The sequence below is a fragment of the Silurus aristotelis genome, assembly GCF_946808225.1.
Source record: "Silurus aristotelis genome assembly, chromosome: 11".
Classification (NCBI taxonomy): domain Eukaryota; kingdom Metazoa; phylum Chordata; class Actinopteri; order Siluriformes; family Siluridae; genus Silurus; species Silurus aristotelis.
Window position 1 is genome coordinate 28,366,975 of NC_139584.1, and position 20,000 is coordinate 28,386,974.

Here is a 20,000-nt window from a genome sequence, read left to right on the forward strand (position 1 = left end):
ATAACAATTATAACCTTATAAAATGAACCAAGCTGCGACATTTAATACGAAAGCATACAATAAACCCCTAATAATTCCAACGCTGCCAAAGCACCACCGCGTTACACCGCAGCGCTATGAATAGCGTGCAGCGTTAGCGATGCGGCGCGTTCTAAACGACAAAAACAAGACGCAGACGACCTTTCACCTCGTATTCCTCGCAGGTCACGTATACACACGCGACCAGACCGAACATGCGGTCAAGAACAGTGTATTTATATCCTATTTCAGAAGAAGCTGAAATAATGTCTAATAAGTATCAAAAATTAAATATTCGTTATAAATATTTGTCTGAATGTCATAGATAAAGTAAAATTATTTTATTTTTAATTAGAGTTGTCCATCTAGATAGCCGAGGCCGATGCGATTCGCGTCTCAATGTGTAACCAACGATATTTTTTACAACGATATTTTTTATGGTATTTTTTTTTTTTTAATATATAAAATGTATAATTTTTTTACTTTTTAATGCTCCACCAATGTAATACGGACAGTTTTTAAACAAACCTATATTACATACTGAGATACGCATCATGGGTCTTTGAGAAATGCCTTTGGGAATCGTGATGTCATATGATTAAATCATATCGCCCAACCACTGCCTGCAGAAAAAACTGCATTCCAAAAAGAGAAATAAAAACATAACATGTGTTTCTAATAAAGGTGTTAATCCACCACGAGCCTCCAGAACAGCTTCAATGCATAACGGCATCCTGAGTACAAGTCTCTAAAGCCATACTAGGGAAATTTCCCATCACCTGATCTTCTAATGATGGTGTCATACAACGCTGTGGCTCTCTTACTCCATAATCTCCCAAAGATCTTGTGATCATATATGATTTTCACTATTTTCATTCTCAACATTAAGCTCTCAAACCCTGTGCATTGTTCATTCTGGAGATCCAATCAGAGTACAAAGTTTTCATCATAGGATTAAAATAATCAATCAAAAATAGTAAAAAAAAGCAAACAATAACAACATGTCAGGCATTTATAATCATTTTTTGGTGTTTTCTTAATGTATAGGACACATTTCATTTAGTTTACTTCACTGGAAGTGTGGTAATACATCTAAAATCTCTAATGTATAATATCTTGCATAAACTACCTCTTTGTCCAGTTCCTTAACAGTCTCCTAATAAGCATTCATTATGTTATAACGATTACACGGTTCTTTGGTTGTTCCACCTGGGACACCCCCAGAGTTTCTATGTAGAAACACAGAGTACAGAGTATTCATCTGTTCAAAAAGTTTTTATAGCTATTTATCCAAGAATGCCTTTTTCTAGGGTAAAAAAGAAGTAGCTCCTATTCGGTCTATTCAAGTCTATTTAGAGAGAGAGAGAGACGGCGACATTGATATAAGGTGGGAAACTTTCATTTCTGATCATGCAGCAGTCATTAAAATGCTATTTTAAATACATAAGCCTCGTGTCGTTCATGATCTAAGCTGATATAATTCAAGTCAAAGTACCTAAAGAAATGCCTCAGAAACTTTTAAAGAAATCCACTTTTTTTGTTGTATTTCTGGACGGAACCTTTAAAGGCTCTAAGTAGAGCCATCTATGGAAAGTGGATACGATTTGGACTCTTGATCAGAAGGTTGTGGGTTCAAATCCCAGCACCAACAAGCTGCCATTGCTGGGCCCTTCCAACTTTGCACCTCTTAACCTAGTTGTATAAAAATGTGGTTGTTCTGGGAAAGGGTATCTGTAGAAAAGAAAGGGTTACAAATTTATCTGCAGAGAGCAAATGTTTTGGAATGCTAGAACCAACCAAAGAAATAAGGATTGGAAAGCTCTGTCTTCTAAACAGGAACCTTTTCTGATAGGGAAACCCCCTGTGCCAAGGTTTTACATAAAGGTTTACAGGTTTTCCGCTGAACTGAACAAACTGAATTGTGCAATGTCAAATTGATATACAATGACTAAATGAATGATACTGTGGTGCACTGAAATGAACATCCAACACGGTGGCTTAGAACAAATAATTTGACTTGAAAGCTATGGCAGATGTTCTACTACAAGGGATGCCCCTGGTAAGGTAAAGCCCATCCACCAGAAAGCTGTGTCTTTTGACCAGAACTCACATTAGCCTTGAGGAATTGTAAATATAACCATTAAATCTAAACAATTAAAAAATAATGACTACAAAATATAAAACGAACTATTATTAATGTTCGTGATGTAAACGACCCAAGAGCAATATTTCAGCACGTTGTTGACAACCAGGACAAGCTCATCTGTCACCACGAGTCTCTATTTCATCCCTTATTTGCCATCTGAGCCACTACAAATTCCTTCTGTCACACCTGCGAAGTGTAACGTGAAATTATCTGAATGCCTAGCTGTCGTAAACACGCACGCCAGAGCTCGGTCAACTCAACGCCTGCGGAGGTACAAGCATGAGGTACGGCCCCGGCTGTGCTCCTTACCTTCCAGAGACATGGGCTCCAGGATGCCAAACTGCTTAAGGACGGCCACGAAGAGGATGATGACCACTGCTATGGCAAACAGTTCCATACCCTGGATACTCATGATTGAGAGAATTTTGGGGGGCCCTCGTTTTTTTTTTGCAAGAGGAAGGTTTCGGCTGCGAGGGAAAGAAACGAGGCTAGTGTGCACTAGAAAGGGCCATTATACTTGGCACCCGAAGCGCTCGGGAGGGGGGTTGCTTCAGTCTGAAAGAAGTTTCATTCGGATGAAAACAGAGGAATTGTGTGATGTTGATGAGAAAACGTCAGCCGACTTGCACATGAGAAATGGAGAGCAGAAGAAAAAAAACATGACAACGCGTCCTCTCCAGGCTCATTTATTTTGGTGATGAGCGGAGAAGTCAGCGCTTCCATGTTAGGTCATTCCTCCAGAGAGCTGGCGTGCATAAATAAAGGCGAGGATCGCTGGGCTTTTACACAGTCCAGACGCGTAAAGACATCATGCACCGGGGATGTTATTTGCAAGTGTCAACAACAGACAAGTCTTTTTAAACGGTGCCGCTGACGGACGCGCTGATCTCCAGTACACGTAGCTTCAGATAAGAACTTTAGGCGGTTGGACTAGCACAAGAAGAACACGGATAAAGAAGGACCTGAATCAGCTCACAAAATCAAGATATTGATCCATATTAAGTCAATTTCAAAATACTGTAAAATGCTAGTTGGAGAAAGGCTGCTGGACTTGATCACCTGGTGGATGGTTATCCAGATAAAAACGTGGATCGAAATCGTGGCCACACTTCTGTTCTATACAGAATAACACCACAAGTATTCCTTATTTTCCCGAACCACAAAGCTTTAGTTGATCAATTTGAGGTATAGTTTGAGTCCTTCATCAGCCTCACATTTGTCCATAACTCATGAAGGTCACAACTGCACGATCATGCATCCTCAAAACAAAATATTCTCTCTGCAATTCGGTGATGAGGAGCCCTCAATGTCCCTCAGGAGCGATAGATCCGCAGAACTTGCCGGTGAGATCCGAGCAGCATCGCTTCTGCTTTGGTGTTTGTTCAGGATCCTAGACGGGATAAAGTGATAAACGGTTCCTTCCTCTTCGGGTTGCTGCACAACTTTAAAAAGAGAGATATGGACGAGAGGTGAAGGAGGGATGACTGTAGCCTGTGTTCTTCTTCTAATCCTCCTCCTCCTCTTCCTCCTTTGGGCTCTCCCACTAGATCACACAGACTCTTCTTCTCTTGCTTATCTCTTTCCTCTCCGGCGGCAGTTACAGGGCTTCTGTCTCTCCTTTTAGCCCGTACTGTACTTTACGTTCTTTCTCCCCTGCCTCCTTTGGAAATTCTTCAGTGTCGACCTCTTCGTCCTGTTGTTGTTTTCCCTTCCCTCTCTATCCATCCTCTGGTTTACTGCTTTTCGTATTCTTCTCTCTCTTTTGTCTGCCCATGCCATCCTTTCTTCCACTCATCCCTTGCTTTTTTTGTCTTGCAATCCCCCCCACCCCTCCGACACGTTATCAGACCGACTACTCTTTTCGATCAACCCTTGGGGCCTTACCGCAACCTCTCTCTCTCTCTTTCGCAGTGTTTGAGGGCATGGAGAAAAGTCACATTCCCAAACTGAGCCTGAGTGAGGGGATCAGGTTCCAGGGACACCCTCCCCTTTTTCTCTGTTACTCTCTGCCCCAGCCTTGATCTGTCCACCCACACCTCGCCTGGATTCTCTCTCTCTCTCTCTCTCTCTTTCTCTCTCTCTCTCTCTCTCTCTCTCTCTCTACTCCTTTTCTCTTTCATGTCTTTCATCATAGCGACTCGAATAACACAGTGCAGGACTCTGTGGGAAAACCTGAGACAGTGAGTAATCCCTCTAAAAACAGCAGCTGTTTCGGCTGGTCTGAACTGTTGATGTATTTCACAGGCAAGAGAAAAGAGAAAGCATGATGCTAAAGATCATATATACAGAGATAGCAACGCCTTTCATGCATTTATTTAGTAATAAGCAAAAACGGCTTGATCTGAAATGAATGTGTTTAAACACGGCTTCTGGGAAAGATAATCAATTTCCAATGAAATACAGAGGAATACTTTTGCGAGCAAAGTCTTGCTGAAAATGCTGACTATATAAACTGATCAGGGAAAACATTCTGAGATTATAACATTGTGAGCAGTGAGTGAATAACACTGATTATGTCTTTGTCATGGCACCGGTTAGTGGGTTGGATATATTAGGCAGCAAGTAAACATTTTGTCCTCAAAGTTTCACAAGGACCAAAATGTGATGGCTAGACGACTGGGTCAGAGAATCTACAAAAAAAATTTTTGGGGATGCTCCCAGGATGCAGTGGTCAGTGTCTATCAAAAGTGGCCCAAGGAGGGAACAGTGGTGAACCGGCAACAGGGTCATGGGCGGCCGAGGCTCATTGATGCACATGGGGAGCAAAGGCTGAGCAACAGACGAGCTCCTGTAGATCAAATTGCTACAAAAAAGTATGCTGTTATTGCTCGATGGGTTGCGACTGTTTTAGCAGCAAAAGGGGAACCAACACAATATTAGGCAGATGGGCATAATGTTATGCCTGATCGGTGGCAATAAAGTTGTGCCTGGTCGGTGTATCTCATTACAGATTGTTAGGAAGGCATCCCTTGGAAAACAAATGTTGTCACAAATCCCCCCTCTTAGGATACATTTGAAGTGCTGAGTGCTTATTCTTTGTACTTTGTACCATGTGGTTTTGCTTGTGTTGTTCCATGTGCCTTTTGCCTCATGTAGGAGGTAGTAGTTCAGTGATTAAGGCTCTGGGTTACTGTTCGGAAGGTTCGAAGGGTTCAAGCTCCGGTATTGCTAAGCTGCCACTCTTAGTGCCCCATAGCACCATGGCTCCATGACTGTATCATGGACCCTGCGCCCTGACCCCAGTTGGGATATGCGGAAAAAGAATTTCACTGTGCTGTAAAGTACATGTGACAAGTTTAAAGCACCTTCATCTTATATGGTTATATGGTTCAACATCATGCTATCCAAGCATCCAAAAAAAAAAAACGGCACCAAAGTACAGAAGAGATTCTGGTGAAAGAATTCCAGCCAGAATTAATCAACAATCAAGAAGTTTACGGCAACTATCAGTGGTCAAGCCTTTTGTTTTCAATGCAAGGTGACAACTGCATAAAAATCATAGACATGTCTCAGTGGATAACCAAAAAACTCCAACGAGGCCATTCTGGATGGTAATAAAGTCACAGATGAGTTCCTATAAAACATGAACTCACTCCTGGATAACAGGACTTTTGTTTTTGGGTCGTCCTGTCTTCCCGCTTGTCCTATCATTGGTCCATTACCCAATGTGTGCACCTGTTCTGTGCTAATCCCTTGAGTAGTTTACAGTATATATTAGAGTAGTATACAGTATACACTAGAGTAAAGCTTTTCTCTTTTGCAAAGTCTTACCATGTATTTTATATTTCCTCCACAGTTCTGGATGTTTTAGACAATTGCCTGTTTGTGTCAGGAAGCAAAGACACGTGTGCTCAAAGTGTTGGAGAACATCAATTCCACCAAACCCATCTGTAGTTTATACTGTGTAATAGGACTTTCCTAGCAAACGTAACTGTCTAGTGAAAAATCGATTATGGACGATGATTAGAGACAAAGTGGGGAAATTATGAGGATGATGATGAGGAGTAAGAGAGTGATTGAGAGAGAGAGAAAGAGAGAGAGAGAGAAAAAGATGGAGGAGGTCTTGAGTGCTATAATAGTCCAGTTAGATAAAAAGATCAATACAGCCATAATGGCAGTTAAGTGAAGGTGAAATCAAAAGCTGTCTCTCCCCCTATCGCCCTCTCTCTTTCACTCTCTCTTTCTGTCTCTTTCTATCTATCTATCTCTCTCTCTCTCTCTCTCTCTCTCTCTCTCTCGAGCTGCCTCAGCAGAAAATATCGATTTCCTCTATATTGAGCTTTATTATCAGCCCCCCACCCCCCTCAATACGATGGAAGACACCAATACATAAAACTGACCCGATGGACAGAAATGATGTCAGCACATCAGCGGCTTTAATGCTAACCGTTACGATCTCACTACGGTTACAGAGCGTTCCCTTCGAATTCTGCCGTGATGTTTATGACTGGTGTCGGCAGAAAGGTTGGCATCGAGCAGGAAGCAGAGGCTGAGTGATAGGGTTCCAGTAAGACCATTAGGCCATCAGCAGCTCTTAAAGACAGCTAAAGAGACAAGCGCCTGCTGACACATCACTTTATCACCGATACGCCATCTCTGTCTGTCTCATAAAGCTCTAATTATATCAAAACAATGAGAGAGCTAGCTGTAAAATTATTCCACGAGTGCAGGCTAGGTTGTGTGCTAATTGATAAGGCTGGAGGACGGTAATGTAAAAGTAGGGAAAAGTTGTAAATGCCGACCCACAGTTCTTCTGGTTCAAGCACTACAGTAGAAGTTTATCAATACTTTGGTTTGAATATATTTTAGGGGAAAAATCTAATTTTCTGTCTGAGCAGATTATTTGTTTCACAACTACGCTTCTGTCTCAAATTTCTACACTTCTACGCGTCTGTCTCAAATGTCTACACTTCTACGCGTCTGTATCAAATTTCTACACCTTCACTTCTGTCTCAGACTGCTACACTGCTATACCTCTGTCAGACACTTCTAGCCCTAATTTCTCTGATTTCTACACTTTTTACTTCTGTCTCAGACGTTTACACTTTTCACCATTGTCTCAGATTTCTACACCTCTGTCTCAGACGTCTACACTTTTTACTTCTGTCTCAAGCGTCTACACTTCTGTCTCAGACGTCTACATTTTTCACCGCCGTTCCAGATTTCCAAACTTCTGTCTGAGACTTCTAAACTTCTGTCTCAGATTTCTTCACTTTTCACTTCGTCTCAAACTTCCATGCTTCTGTCTCAGACGTCTACACTTTTCACTGCTGTTCCAGATTTCTATACTTCTGTCTCAAATTTCTACACCTTCACTTCTGTCTCAGACTGCTACACTTCTATACCTCTGTCAGACACTTCTACCCCTAATTTCTCTGATTTCTACACTTTTTACTTCTGTCTCAGACGTTTACACTTTTCACCATTGTCTCAGATTTCTATACCTCTGTCTCAGACGTCTACATTTTCACTTCTGTCTCAGACTTCTAAACTTCTGTCTCAGACGTCTACATTTTCACTTCTGTCTCAGACTTCTAAACTTCTGTCTCAGACGTCTACATTTTCACTTCTGTCTCAGACTTCTAAACTTCTGTCTCAGACGTCTACATTTTCACTTCTGTCTCAGACTTCTAAACTTCTGTCTCAGTTGTGTACACTTTTCATTTCTGTCTCAAACCTCTACGCTTCTGTCTCAGACATCTACACTTTTCACTTCTGTCTCAGACTTCTACACTTTTCATATTTCTACACACCTGTCTAAATGCACAACTATATTTACACACACACACACACACACACACACACACACACACACACACACACACACACACACACTCACACTCACACTCACACTAAAGCTCTAATGCATTATAAGATTTTGACAGCTTTGGGGAAACTTGGCCTGATCTCTTGCCAGGAAAACATAAGATTTGCTGAGTCTGTTGATGAGAAAGCAGCTGCTCACTCCATCACTTTCCGTAACATCTATCAGCTTTCTAATGAGCCCTATTCCAACTGCCTGGGTCAGATTTAGGACACCAACAGAAATTAAACAAACAGGTACGTGTTCACAAACATTCTCACTTTTATAATACTGATAAAAAGCCACTGCTTGGAAAATTAAGAGTGTATTACATAAGATTAGCACATATGTAGGTCTGTGGAGATTAAATAGGAGGAGTTCAGTAGTTTTTTTTTTTTACTATGTGTGTATTACCATGGACAAACATTTGTGGACACCTGATCAAATGATTCCTATATGATTTTTGAGAATCTCAGTACACATTTAGTCCCCATGAGCTGTTGTAGTGAACGTCACTCTTCTGGGAAAATGTTTCACGAGATGTTGGAGTGTGCTTGGTGGAGATTTATGGAAATTTAGTCAGCTGCAAGGGTGTTAGTAAAGTCAAATTGATGTAGGTGAGGTGAGCTGAGGAGGCCTGGGGTCAGTCAGCGTTCACATACTTTCATGTTTAATAGAGTTGAGGTCAGAGCTCTATAGCAGGAGTGTCAGGGTCGGACTGCATGAGAAGCAGGAGCTTGAGCAGTGTAATATTCCATATTTTAGGCAACTCAAGAAAAAGGAGGAGACTCAGGAAAACAAACTTCTTGGATGCTTCGTCTCTGCTGCCTAAACACCATCAGAAGCACTGACCTACATTTACAACCTAAATTCTAATATTTGTTTGATGAAATTGTATTAATTTATTCCCAATAGTTTATTCTCTTCATTTCGTAGCGTTTCTCTCGGCTGCACTGCTTCCAGTACGTGTATGTGGATGGATTTTTTGTAGAATCAGATTTCAGCCTCTATGTGCTGCCATGTGAATCTAATCTGCCCAGAGCCTTCAGAGTCAGTACTGCTGGCCTTTTTACCATCGTCTACTTAATACAAAGCTCTGTTTCTTTAACCAATCAGATTTCATAATCTCCTCACAGGGCAGCTCGCTGGCCCAGAATAGCGTCAGCATTTTTCCATCCTCTGATTAGTTGGTCAGAGGGAAACTGTTACAGCCAAGTTTGACTGGTAAAACACGTGTGTAGCTGCACATATTAATACATCTGAGTTAGACTTTTTTACACCTACAGAGGAAGAGAAATTGATTTGGTCTCAGACATACTTAATAATACATTTTGAAGAAACACTAGACATGGTGAGGAGGTCGGCCAACCCTGAAGCTAGCTAGCGTGTCTCAGTCCAGGAAAGGGTTCGTTTACCGCCTCCAGACCAGTGAATACGAGCGGTACCACTGGATTACAGCCTCTGGGGGGCGCTGCACATTATGAGTCTGCATCTCTGGTGAATATGTTGTGTTTTATTTACATTTTAAATGTTAATGTTATTAGACAAATATTGATTTTGAACTGCTCCAGATGTTGTAGGTTGCAGTCGTAGTGTAGAGGTTTGGAGTCTGGGTTTCTTGCTTTAGTAAAATGATTTTCACCCTCCAGATGTGAAATACCTTTCTCTCTCTCTCTCTCTCTCTCTCTCTCTCTCTCTCTCTCTCTCTCTCTCTCTGTCTCTCTCTCTGTAATACCACGTGCTGTTATAATGCATTTTTGTATTGTATTGATTGTATTATTGTATTCTATAATTGCGACGTGATAGTGGTGGTATTAAGAGGTGGACTAAGTCTGGTAAGTCCCCACTGAAGGCCCAGGTAACAAATGCACGGCCCGCCACTGTCACTGCGACTGGCCATTGGCGCCCTCTGGTGGATTTCCATCTAATCATCTTCTCTCATTTCTGATCTAGCAACACTGATCCAATTTTCCAATGATGAACAGGTCTTCATGTCCACATGTTGGTTCTCTCCCAGCCGTCTCCACTTCCTTGTTTAATTTATGTGTGTATAAATGGCCCCCGTTGTTTCCGTTCAATGCCATAAAGTAATGCGTTCAGTTTCATGTTGGTTACCAAGCCATAATGGTCATCGTTTTATGGTTTTGGTCAAATTTAGAATCTATAGTCAGGGACTCTCACAGTTTTTCTCAGTTAGTTTGGTGCGTTTCTCAGATCAGAAATGACATTTTTAAAACTACTTCTTCAACCTCCACATCATAAAGTCACGTTCACATCATAAAAACTATTTCTCGTAGTTTTGTTCAAATTGCGAATGTTTTGGTAGATTTATTTAATGGATTGTGTACGAGTGTCTGCTGTTTCCTACATTATCAGTTGTTTATGTTCATGTTGATCAAAATATATTCTACCGGTTTCACCTGAATAGTTTTAACCCCCAAAACATCTCAGCATCAGTTCACTGTATACGTCATTCAATGCAAAATAATTAAACCAGTTGTCGGAATCTGTCAACCTTAAGTTTCTATTAAACTTTATTTTTCTGTTAATGTGTTGAATTGATGAATTGTGCAGATGAGTTTTGAATGTCACTGATGAAGGCGAGTGAACGGCGTCAGATCAACAAATAATCAACTATTTATTTGTTAAAACAGGTCAAAGGTGAATCTTGTGAACCTTCAGTTGGAGACTGAATACAGACGGAGCAAAACACAGAATTGTACATTCTGAAAATTGATAAACAACTAAGAAACAAACAAACACTTTGGTTTTTGTTGCTAATGTGTGTGTGTGTGTGTGTGTGTGTGTGTGTGTGTGTGTGTGTGTGTGTGTGTGTGTGTGTGCGCTTCTGGTCAGCTAACCACTAAACTAATTTTACACAATGCCAAAGAAAGCAACAGCAACACACACTTTCTCATGGTAATGACCCTAATGTTGAGTTTTACTTGTGAGTCAAAATACTTCTGGAGAAGAAAAAAGCATTGAGGTTTTAGAGCAGCATCTAAACATCAGCAAACAGCAGAAGCAGCAGCAGCAGCCGCATCATCTACACCAGTAAGTACACCATACACCATCATATGCCTCATTTTAATAAATAATCCATCATAATCTGGGCGAGAAAGTCACGTACTTTCAGCGCTCCGGTGCCATTTGGTTAATATTTTCTCCTGTCTGAATAATGTTCTTCATGCTCTCAGAGAACACTTCAACTTTCAACACACTCTTTTACCTCCGTCTTAATCCTGGATTCTGATTGGCTGGTTGAGTTTTTCTATTCAGTTTACTCACTGTTCTGTAACCATAGTAAAATACATCGACTTGTTTTCACAACAGTGTTTCCTACGAACGCTTCTTACATTCAGCTTTTCAACCTGACATCATCACCACCACCATCATCATCATCATCATCATCATCATCATCATCATTACCATCGCACTCAATCATCCAAACTCTCACAGTGTTTTCAGAAACCATCAAAGAGTCTGAAATCCCCAAGTTTTATACAAGTCACTCTATACATTACTGCAGCTCTTATTATTATTATTATTATTATTATTATTATTATTATTATTATTATTACTGTGTGAAATGAAGGTCATTTCTCACCTCACTCAGCTCGTGTCCCTGATTAAAGTGTAAAAAACTGAGTAACTACATCGCAATGACTCCTACTAAATCCAGAGTACTCACAAAGTACTGAATACAGCTGTAACTCTCAAAATTCTCACGTTTCAGTCACATTAATAACGAAAAAAAACTGTACAGAAATAAATAAATAATTGATAATAATAAATAACTTAATGACTAATAATTAATAACTGCTTTATTAAAAAAGGTTTTTGCAGGAAATTCAGCTTCAACCTAATGAAAAGGTTCATTCAAATAAAATGTACCGCAGATCATTAAAATCAATCAATCAATCAATCAGTTAATAAGAAAATAATAAACAGAATAAATAAACAACCAAACAATTCAATAACGGTTGCAGTTATGTTTAATTATTTGTTTGGTTCTTTATTTATTCTGTATTTATATTTGTATATTTTCAATGATATGTATCTTTCATTACATTTATGTTAATAAACCTTTTCTGTCTATTCTGTCTGTCTGTCTCTCTGTCTGTATGTCTGTCTTTCTGTCTGTCTTTCTCTCTGTCTGTCTGTCTGTCTTTCTGTCTGTCTGTCTGTCTCTCTGTCTGTCTGTCTGTATGTCTGTCTCTCTGTCTTTCTGTCTGTATGTCTGTCTCTCTGTCTGTCTTTCTGTCTGTCTCTCTGTCTGTATGTCTGTCTCTCTGTCTTTCTGTCTGTGTCTCTGTCTGTCTGTCTGTCTGTCTGTCTGTCTGTCTGTCTGTCTGTCTGTCTGTCTGTCTGTCTTTCTCTCTGTCTTTCTGTCTGTCTGTCTGTCTTTCTCTCTGTCTGTTTCTCTGTCTGTATGTCTGTCTGTCTGGCTGGCTGTCTGGCTGTCTATACAAAGTAAAAAAAAAACACATATGGATACTTAGTGTATATTCACAAAGCGGATTATTGTCAGTGTTTTGAGCGATTTGATGTCACTGTTTTGTTTTCAGGATGGAAGATGTTCATAAGTTATGGCACCCTGGCATGTTGGGGCATCATGATTGCAGCACTCGTCCTGATTATCAGTATATACTGCTGCTGTTACAAAAAGACATGTAAGTGTATGTAACCACACACACACACACACACACACACACACACACACACACACACACACACACAAACACACCAAAATTAAGACTCAACATGTTGTTTTCTTTTGCTATCTAGCACAAGAATCGTCTCCCCGTAACGACCCAAAAGACCCAAAACACAGTGAACATGTAAGTGGAATTCAGATGAAATAATTCAGACACCATGATCAGGATTTACCCTCTAATATTCATATTTTTGTCCATTTAGTCTGACCGTAATGAGGAAGGAAACGATTCTGGATCCTTGTATGAGCCTCTGAACCATTCTGCGTCCGTGTATCATACTCTGCACATGACCAGAAAAAACCACGAGAACACTTTTGAATGTATAAATGACACCAGGACACCATGAGGGACACCAGAACCAGAGTGAGATACAGGAAGGGATATGGGGTGGGACAAAAGGTGGGTTTAGTACTGAACCCAGATTTCATCTGAAAAACATTTCTAAGAATTTAACCTTGTATTGAAGACTATAAAATATTGACCCAATTTTAAAAAATGCAAACAGAAGCATGTAATAGTTAAAGCAATAGATTTCTGATATTATACGCAGTAACGAATATGTTACCATAACTGTTAATAAATAAACAATTGTTTCCTCATTTAGCTATGCAGGAAGTGGCTCAGTGGTTAAGGATCTGGGTTACTAATTTGAAGGTCAAGGATTCAAGCCTAAGTTTTTGCCTGTTGGGTCCTGTGTAGAAGCGTACTGCATCATAACTACCCCTGCGTTTTAACCTCAGCTTCCTAACATCACTGGAAAATACGAAGAAGGAATTTCACTGTGCTGTAATGTACGACATTTAAAAAAAGTTTATATAAATAATTAACATTTCAATACGGTAACATTTTCAGCAGCCATTAATTTCTTTTCCCTTAAAAAACACAAAAAAAATAATAATGATGGGGTAAACATTTATGATGTTTCTATGATGTGTCATGGATTATTTATCAATGGTAGGCAATAAGAAGACGAAGAAGAAAAAGATGATGACACAATAATACGTTTTCTTTTCCGATACCGAAATCTGAAATATTATAAAAAATATTATCTGAGAAAAATAGTATCAAAATTTTCCCTCTTTTTTACAACATTTTACAATTATAAAAAGAATTGTAAACTATCACAAACAAATATTAAATACAATTATATAATTAATATATATATACACTATATTTTGTGTATATTGTGGTTGCATGTACTGTGTGTTTAATCTTCACTCAAAAATAAAATTTTCATTCCTGAAATAAATAAAAAAAATTCTCTTGTTCCAAATTTGAAAGAAAATTATAATTATTTGTCTGATATTATTATTATTTTTTTTTTATTATCTATATCTAAAGAGTTTCGATGCAAAATCCACTCGTTATTATTAATTTATATAATTTTTTGTCAAATTTAATTAAAATTTTATTTGAATTATAAATACACAGCAAAGTCTTATTGTATTTAGAAATCGTGAGACCCAAATATTTAATGATGAATATAAGAAAAATCTCTGCATCTGTGTGAATTATTATTATTTAGTTGCTCAGTCTTCTTAGCTGTATCAGTGTGTGTGTGTGTGTGTGTGTGTGTGTGTGTGTGTGTGTGTTTGTGTGTGTGTGTTTTGGCAAAGGCTGCTACCTGTTACCTGAGCGCTGATATCGAGCCATACCATGCCGACACTCGGACAGGAATCTGGGCCGAGAGAAACGGCGACGAGCCTCAAAAGACAGCGTGGAGATCACACTTCCCATGTGCACCTGCAACTGAACTGAAGCTTCTAAGCTTGAGAAGAACCGATACACACGAACACGACGTGACCCGCTTCAAACTCACAACTAACCAGACACTGATAGAGAGGAAACACCTTCACCATCACACACTGTGTGTGTGTGTGTGTGTCTCTTCAAAGGCATCTAAGAAAAAACCTCATATGATAATGATTTTGTGTGTGTGTGTGTATGTGTGTGTGTGTGTGTGTGTGTGTGTGTGTGTGTGTGTGTGTGTGCACCCGTCTGTTAAAGAGACATCAAAAGACATATCAAGTCCAGCCGTGACCTTTAACTTAAAACAAAACACACACACAAAAACACGCGCGCGCACACACACACACACACACACACACACACACACAAACACAAACACACCTCGCTTTCCAGGTGTTTCTGTTTGAAGTAGCCACTTAAAAGATTTGAAAAAAAAACAAAACATTAACATGTGACCCTGCAGCTGTTACACTCATCTCAATCAGACCAATCAATTATACACTGTAGTCAAATGTTGTGGACACCTGACCATATAAGATTAGTATGTGCCTCTTTTTTGAACATCACATTCCACATTTAGTCTCCATTTGCTGTTAAAAGAATCTTCACTCTTCTGGGAAAATGTTCCACCAGATTTTGTGGAGATTTGTGGAGATTCATTGAGCTACAAGGCTGTTAGTAAAAGCAGGTAGTGATGAAGATGAGAAGGTGAGGAGGCCTGGAGTGCAGTCAGAGTTCACATTCATTCATGTTGAATATGGTCAGAGCTTTATATGTCCCAATACTTTTGTCTATATCGTCTATATGTGACCGTCGTTCTTCTCCTTCTCCTCTCGCCATTTAAAGAGCACCTTGGCGCCAAGGGAGATAAAACAAGGACCCTGGGGAGACTCCGAGGTGTCATTCGAGACCTGACTGACCTGACAGAATAGTGACCGCTGCAGGGGACACTGGGAGAACATCCACAGCGGTTGAATTTGCCTCGAACATCCCAACTACTATTAAGCACGATTTCTCATCAATGCATCGTCGAAAAAATATGAGAACGATAATAACAAGATGCCCCTCCATGACATCAGCACAACGCCTAACGAATGGGGAACACAGTGCACTAATTTATCGCACACACATCGGATATTTCAATACAAACATATTTCACAGGTTTCAGGTCTTTCTTACATTTGCACGGCTTTTGGAACAGTCTTACTGTTCCTATTTAAAGACTTCATTATTGACTCGTCTAAAACCCTGCACTTCATCATCACACACACACACACACACACACACACAACGAGCGCTCTGATAACGGTGTCGCGAGCAGCTGATCCAATCCGCTCTCACGCTGCTGATTTTTCACCGCAGGGATTTGGCCTTCATTTCGGAGAGATTTGGGATAATTCACTCCCCACTGACCTTGACTTCACCTCTCTGATCGGAGTGCTGAATGCAGCCTTGAGGTTTTTTTCGTCCTCTTATTAGAGAAGCGTCTATCGGTTATTTGACAGTTGAATGAAATCTGATAGATTTCTAGCACTTTGCATTAAAACAACACAATCCTCATTTTACCGCGTTCAAAAAAGATCTACAGACCCGGATTTAAACCCTACATCAATCCATCTACCTATTAATCTACTTAAAAGAACATAAAGACGTATGTGTGGGCCGTCAGGGTCAGTATGGCCTTCTGTGCTGGTCTAAACACTGACTTCAGTATCACTGACTTACATTTTAATATTTGTTTTTCCCATGTATATATATATATATATATATATATAAATAATTTCTTCCCAAAACTTTATATTCTCTTCTTTTTATAGCTTTTCTTTCTGTTGTGCTGTTTCTAGGAGTGTCTATACATTAAAGTTTTTATCCAATCAGATTTCAGCCTTTCAGAATCAGCACCTGTAGTGTAAAGTGCTGTTAGGGGGCCACCTAACAGGCGTACAATAACCTCAGCATTTTCGCGTCCTTTAATTGGATGGTCAGATAGTGCAAAAAACGCTGACCGCTGACCTCTGTAGCACATGCTCAAGTACATTTGTGTGGATTTAATAGCTGTTTGTTCATTCCACAGGAAGAAAATTTATTTTGGTCGCAGGAAATTTACAAGATGAGCTTTTATACTTGAAGCTTTTATACTTTTGCGTTTTCCTTCCTGTAAAAAAAAACACAATTTGCCTTCATTTCAAATCTCCCAGGAAAACCGTGAAAATGCACAGAAAAACTGGCGGCATGTTATGAGGTTGATATCGATGTTTCTGCTGGAGATGATGTATGTGGAGGTGCAGTTGCAGCTACAGTGAAAGGAGACGTGTTGAATTGCGTTCATTGGGTTTCTTGCTTTAGTGATGACGTTCATTCTTACTGTATGAGGTTCCAATGTGTGAAGTTCTACTGCGTTTCTGTATACTGCGGACGGGTCGATCAGCATGTTTGAAAAATATTAATTAAAATGCAATTATAATAAGATGTAGAAGAAGAAGAAAAAATCGGAATGAGAAGAGTTCAACTTAAAATGCTGTAAAATAGCATGAAAATATTCCAAACCTGAACAGAAACCAGAAGCACTGGTTTCCGTCTAATTCGGACTCTGAACCAGAACTATAAGTGTCGTGAGCCAATTGAAAGCTCACAAGCTCAATAAAACTGCGATAGTGTGTTGGGTCTCACTGTGTCATAGGAGGAAAGTCAGTCAGCTTCAGAAGAAAACGATGTCTAGAAAACATTCCCAAAGCAAAACCAACGAACATGAAGCCCAGAAAGCTCTAAATTGTCTGAATTCAAACCTTCCTAAGAGCGCAGAGAGTGAGTTCTGACCTTTAGGATGACGACACACGTCTATACTGTGTAAAGATAGTTTTACATCAAATCAATGCATGACGGAAGGACAGACAGAATGCAGTGTTAGCGTGTATCGTGGAGGGCAGGAATTCCGCACTATAACAAAGCGTCCTCTCAAACCAAACCAATCAGCGTCTGTGTGCTGATAAAGTTTAAAGAGAAACCATAAACAGAGAAGATACGCCGGACCATCAGGAGAGATGATGGACTGAAGTGATGCTGTGCTGACCTTGAGCGAGAGTGCCGCTGATGAAGCCGAAGAAACAGCGCAGCATTTTGCCCAGCTCCTTCTGACACTGATCTTTAAACCTGAGCAGGACCTCCATGCTCAACTCCACGTCCAAACTCAGCACCAGATCTGGATTTCACCACCTTTCAAACTTGTCTGAAGGCATCCGGGGTCCACGCTCCGGATCCCTGAAATCAGTCACCTATCTCAGTGCAGACGTAGCAGACGGTGGCGTCCTCTGCCGTCGTGAAGCGCAAGAACTTATCCAGGAACATGTCTTGGAGGAATTGAGCAGAGACGTGTCCAAAAAGTGCAGAATGTCCTCAAATTAATTGCTTTGCTTACAAGGATAAAAAGGAGATCCAAAGAGTGTGGAGCACTTTTCTCAGGTCCCTCAAGCTGAGTAACATATGAATGAGAGAGAAAGAGAGGGAGGGAGAGAGAGAGAGAGAGAGAGAGAGAGAGAGAGAGATTAAGAGAATGACTCCAGTTTCAGTTGCTGGTACAGGGCACATCTGATCCATTTTTAATTTTGTCCCCTCAAGGGACAAATTTTCCTGGTGTCTTAAAAAAAATCATATTTGTAAAAAATCTCAATCAGAGCCTTTTTCATTTCTCGTTCTTCAACCCAGAGGATCCAAAAACGTTGATCAGAGTCGTGACATGGACAAAAATTTCTCTAAACAAAAGTTTGTGGACACCTGAGCATGAGAAAAACATTCTGCATTTACATGTTATAAAACGTTAGAATAACCTTCACTTTTCTGGGAAGATATTCCACCAAATTTTGCAGTGTTCTTTAGTAAAGTCAGGTCCTGATGTAGGTGAGGTGAGGAGGCCTGGGGTGCAGTCATAGTCAAGGTGTTCAATAGGGTTGTGGTCAGACGTCTAAAGCAGGAGATCTTCCACTCCAACCCATGTAAAGCATATCTTCGTGGAGATGTTCTGGTGTTGTGCACAGGGGTATGGTCATGCTGGAACAGGTTTGGGTCTCCTAGTTTAAGTAAAGGGTAAAATAATGTCATGCATCCAAAGACGTTCTGTACAACTGTGTTGTGGTAACAGTTTGGAGAAAAAAAACACACATGGCTTGGAAAATCAGGTGTCCCAATACTTTTGCCTGTGTCGTGTATATGCAGAGGAAAGCTTCATGGCTGTTTTCGCTTTGTCCTGATCTGAGTTATGACTAAAGCAACAGTGTGTATCAACATAAAACTTAATTTTCAGTAAACTTTGCTCAGAGGCACTTTTGGAGATTTGAACCTACAAACTTTATATGAAAAGAACAGCACAAGTTTGTGGTAATGGTTTGGGGAAGAAGCAAATAAGACTGGAGAAGTCAAGCGTCCCAATACTTTCAGTATCCAATTGTAAAAAAATATATATATTTATATATATATATATATATATATATATATATATATATATATATATATATATATATATATATATATATATATATATATTCATTAAATTATATTTTATTCCAGAGCAATTTTAAATGTCTATTTCCTGAACCCTAGATGGAGCCATTCCTTGCTTCTGACAGACAAAGAGAGAGAGAGAGAGAGAGAGAGAAAGAGAGAGAGAGAGAGAGAGAGAGAGAAAGAGAGAGAGAGAGAGAGAGAGAGAGAGAGAGAGAGATGAGTGCTGCTGTAATATTTATCCAGCCGCTACACAGCACTAACACGCCATCACGTTAATTTAAAAAGGAAACGCTCTTAAATAACCCACTTTATTAGGATTAGCTTCGTTGATGACTTTTCTAAAACGGCACGACTCGGGAGTTTTCCTTTTCAATCCAAATTGCCCATGACTAAACATTGCTAAATAGTACAGGCATTAAAAAAAAAACGCAAATGTATTATTGGATGCATTTACAGATTCGTTGCCATGACAACTGGTAGTTTATTTTATTTTTTTGCTGTTTGCTACTGCAGTTTTGTCATATTCTTTTAGATAGATAGATAGATAGATAGATAGATAGATAGATAGATAGATAGATAGATAGATAGATAGATAGATAGATAGATAGATAGATAGATAGATAGATAGATAGATACTTGCCGAACCCCGATGAATTAACCGATGGATACTGGATTGATAAAATACAAAAAACAAACAGAAAGCTACATGTACTAAACTTTATTACAAAAAAGAAATCATGAAAATGTGCTAAATTAAATTAATACGGATATATTAATTATAGCGGCCTCTAGTGGCCACTCTCGTGGTGTTTAATGCAACCTGGAAAAACTATCGATTTTGCCGATTAATTGGCAAAACAGATGAATCAGTCGACCTACATTAGTTATTTATATACCTGTTCATGCACTGAGTAGAAATTTTCTGTTTAATGAATAAAAAGTTATGAATAAAAAGCACACAAACCTTCAGGGCGGGTAGGAAATGTAGTTCATTCTCCTTCCACTCAAAACTTCCTGTTCAGGTTACAGTTATTCAGGGGGTAATCTTTGGTGGTACATTATGGGATTT

General features: G+C 39.6%; 1 protein-coding gene and 1 long non-coding RNA gene across 7 annotated transcripts in view; one reads left to right on the forward strand and one right to left on the reverse strand.

Annotated features, from left to right (window-relative positions):
- kcnip3a (Kv channel interacting protein 3a, calsenilin) overlaps positions 1-20,000 on the reverse strand; it is a 54,261-nt gene that overhangs the window by 12,423 nt on the left and 21,838 nt on the right. The window contains exon 1 of one of the 4 annotated variants that reach the window (XM_083554207.1): positions 2,474-5,269. The exons of the other annotated variants lie outside the window; for them this stretch is intronic. Coding sequence (XP_083410333.1) covers positions 2,474-2,576 — 103 coding nt within the window. The 5' untranslated portion in view covers positions 2,577-5,269. Of the gene's footprint in view, positions 1-2,473; positions 5,270-20,000 lie in introns of those variants that run through there. 4 annotated transcript variants of the gene reach the window in all.
- Positions 7,800-13,755, forward strand: LOC310733194. 3 transcript variants are annotated; one of them, XR_014535648.1, is made up of 6 exons: positions 7,800-9,464; positions 10,824-11,474; positions 12,536-12,640; positions 12,756-12,808; positions 12,888-13,368; positions 13,541-13,755. It is a non-coding gene; the product is annotated as an uncharacterized lncRNA (long non-coding RNA). The 3 variants fall into 3 exon arrangements; XR_014535646.1 differs by having other exon boundaries at positions 12,536-12,646; positions 12,888-13,755; XR_014535647.1 differs by having other exon boundaries at positions 12,888-13,755.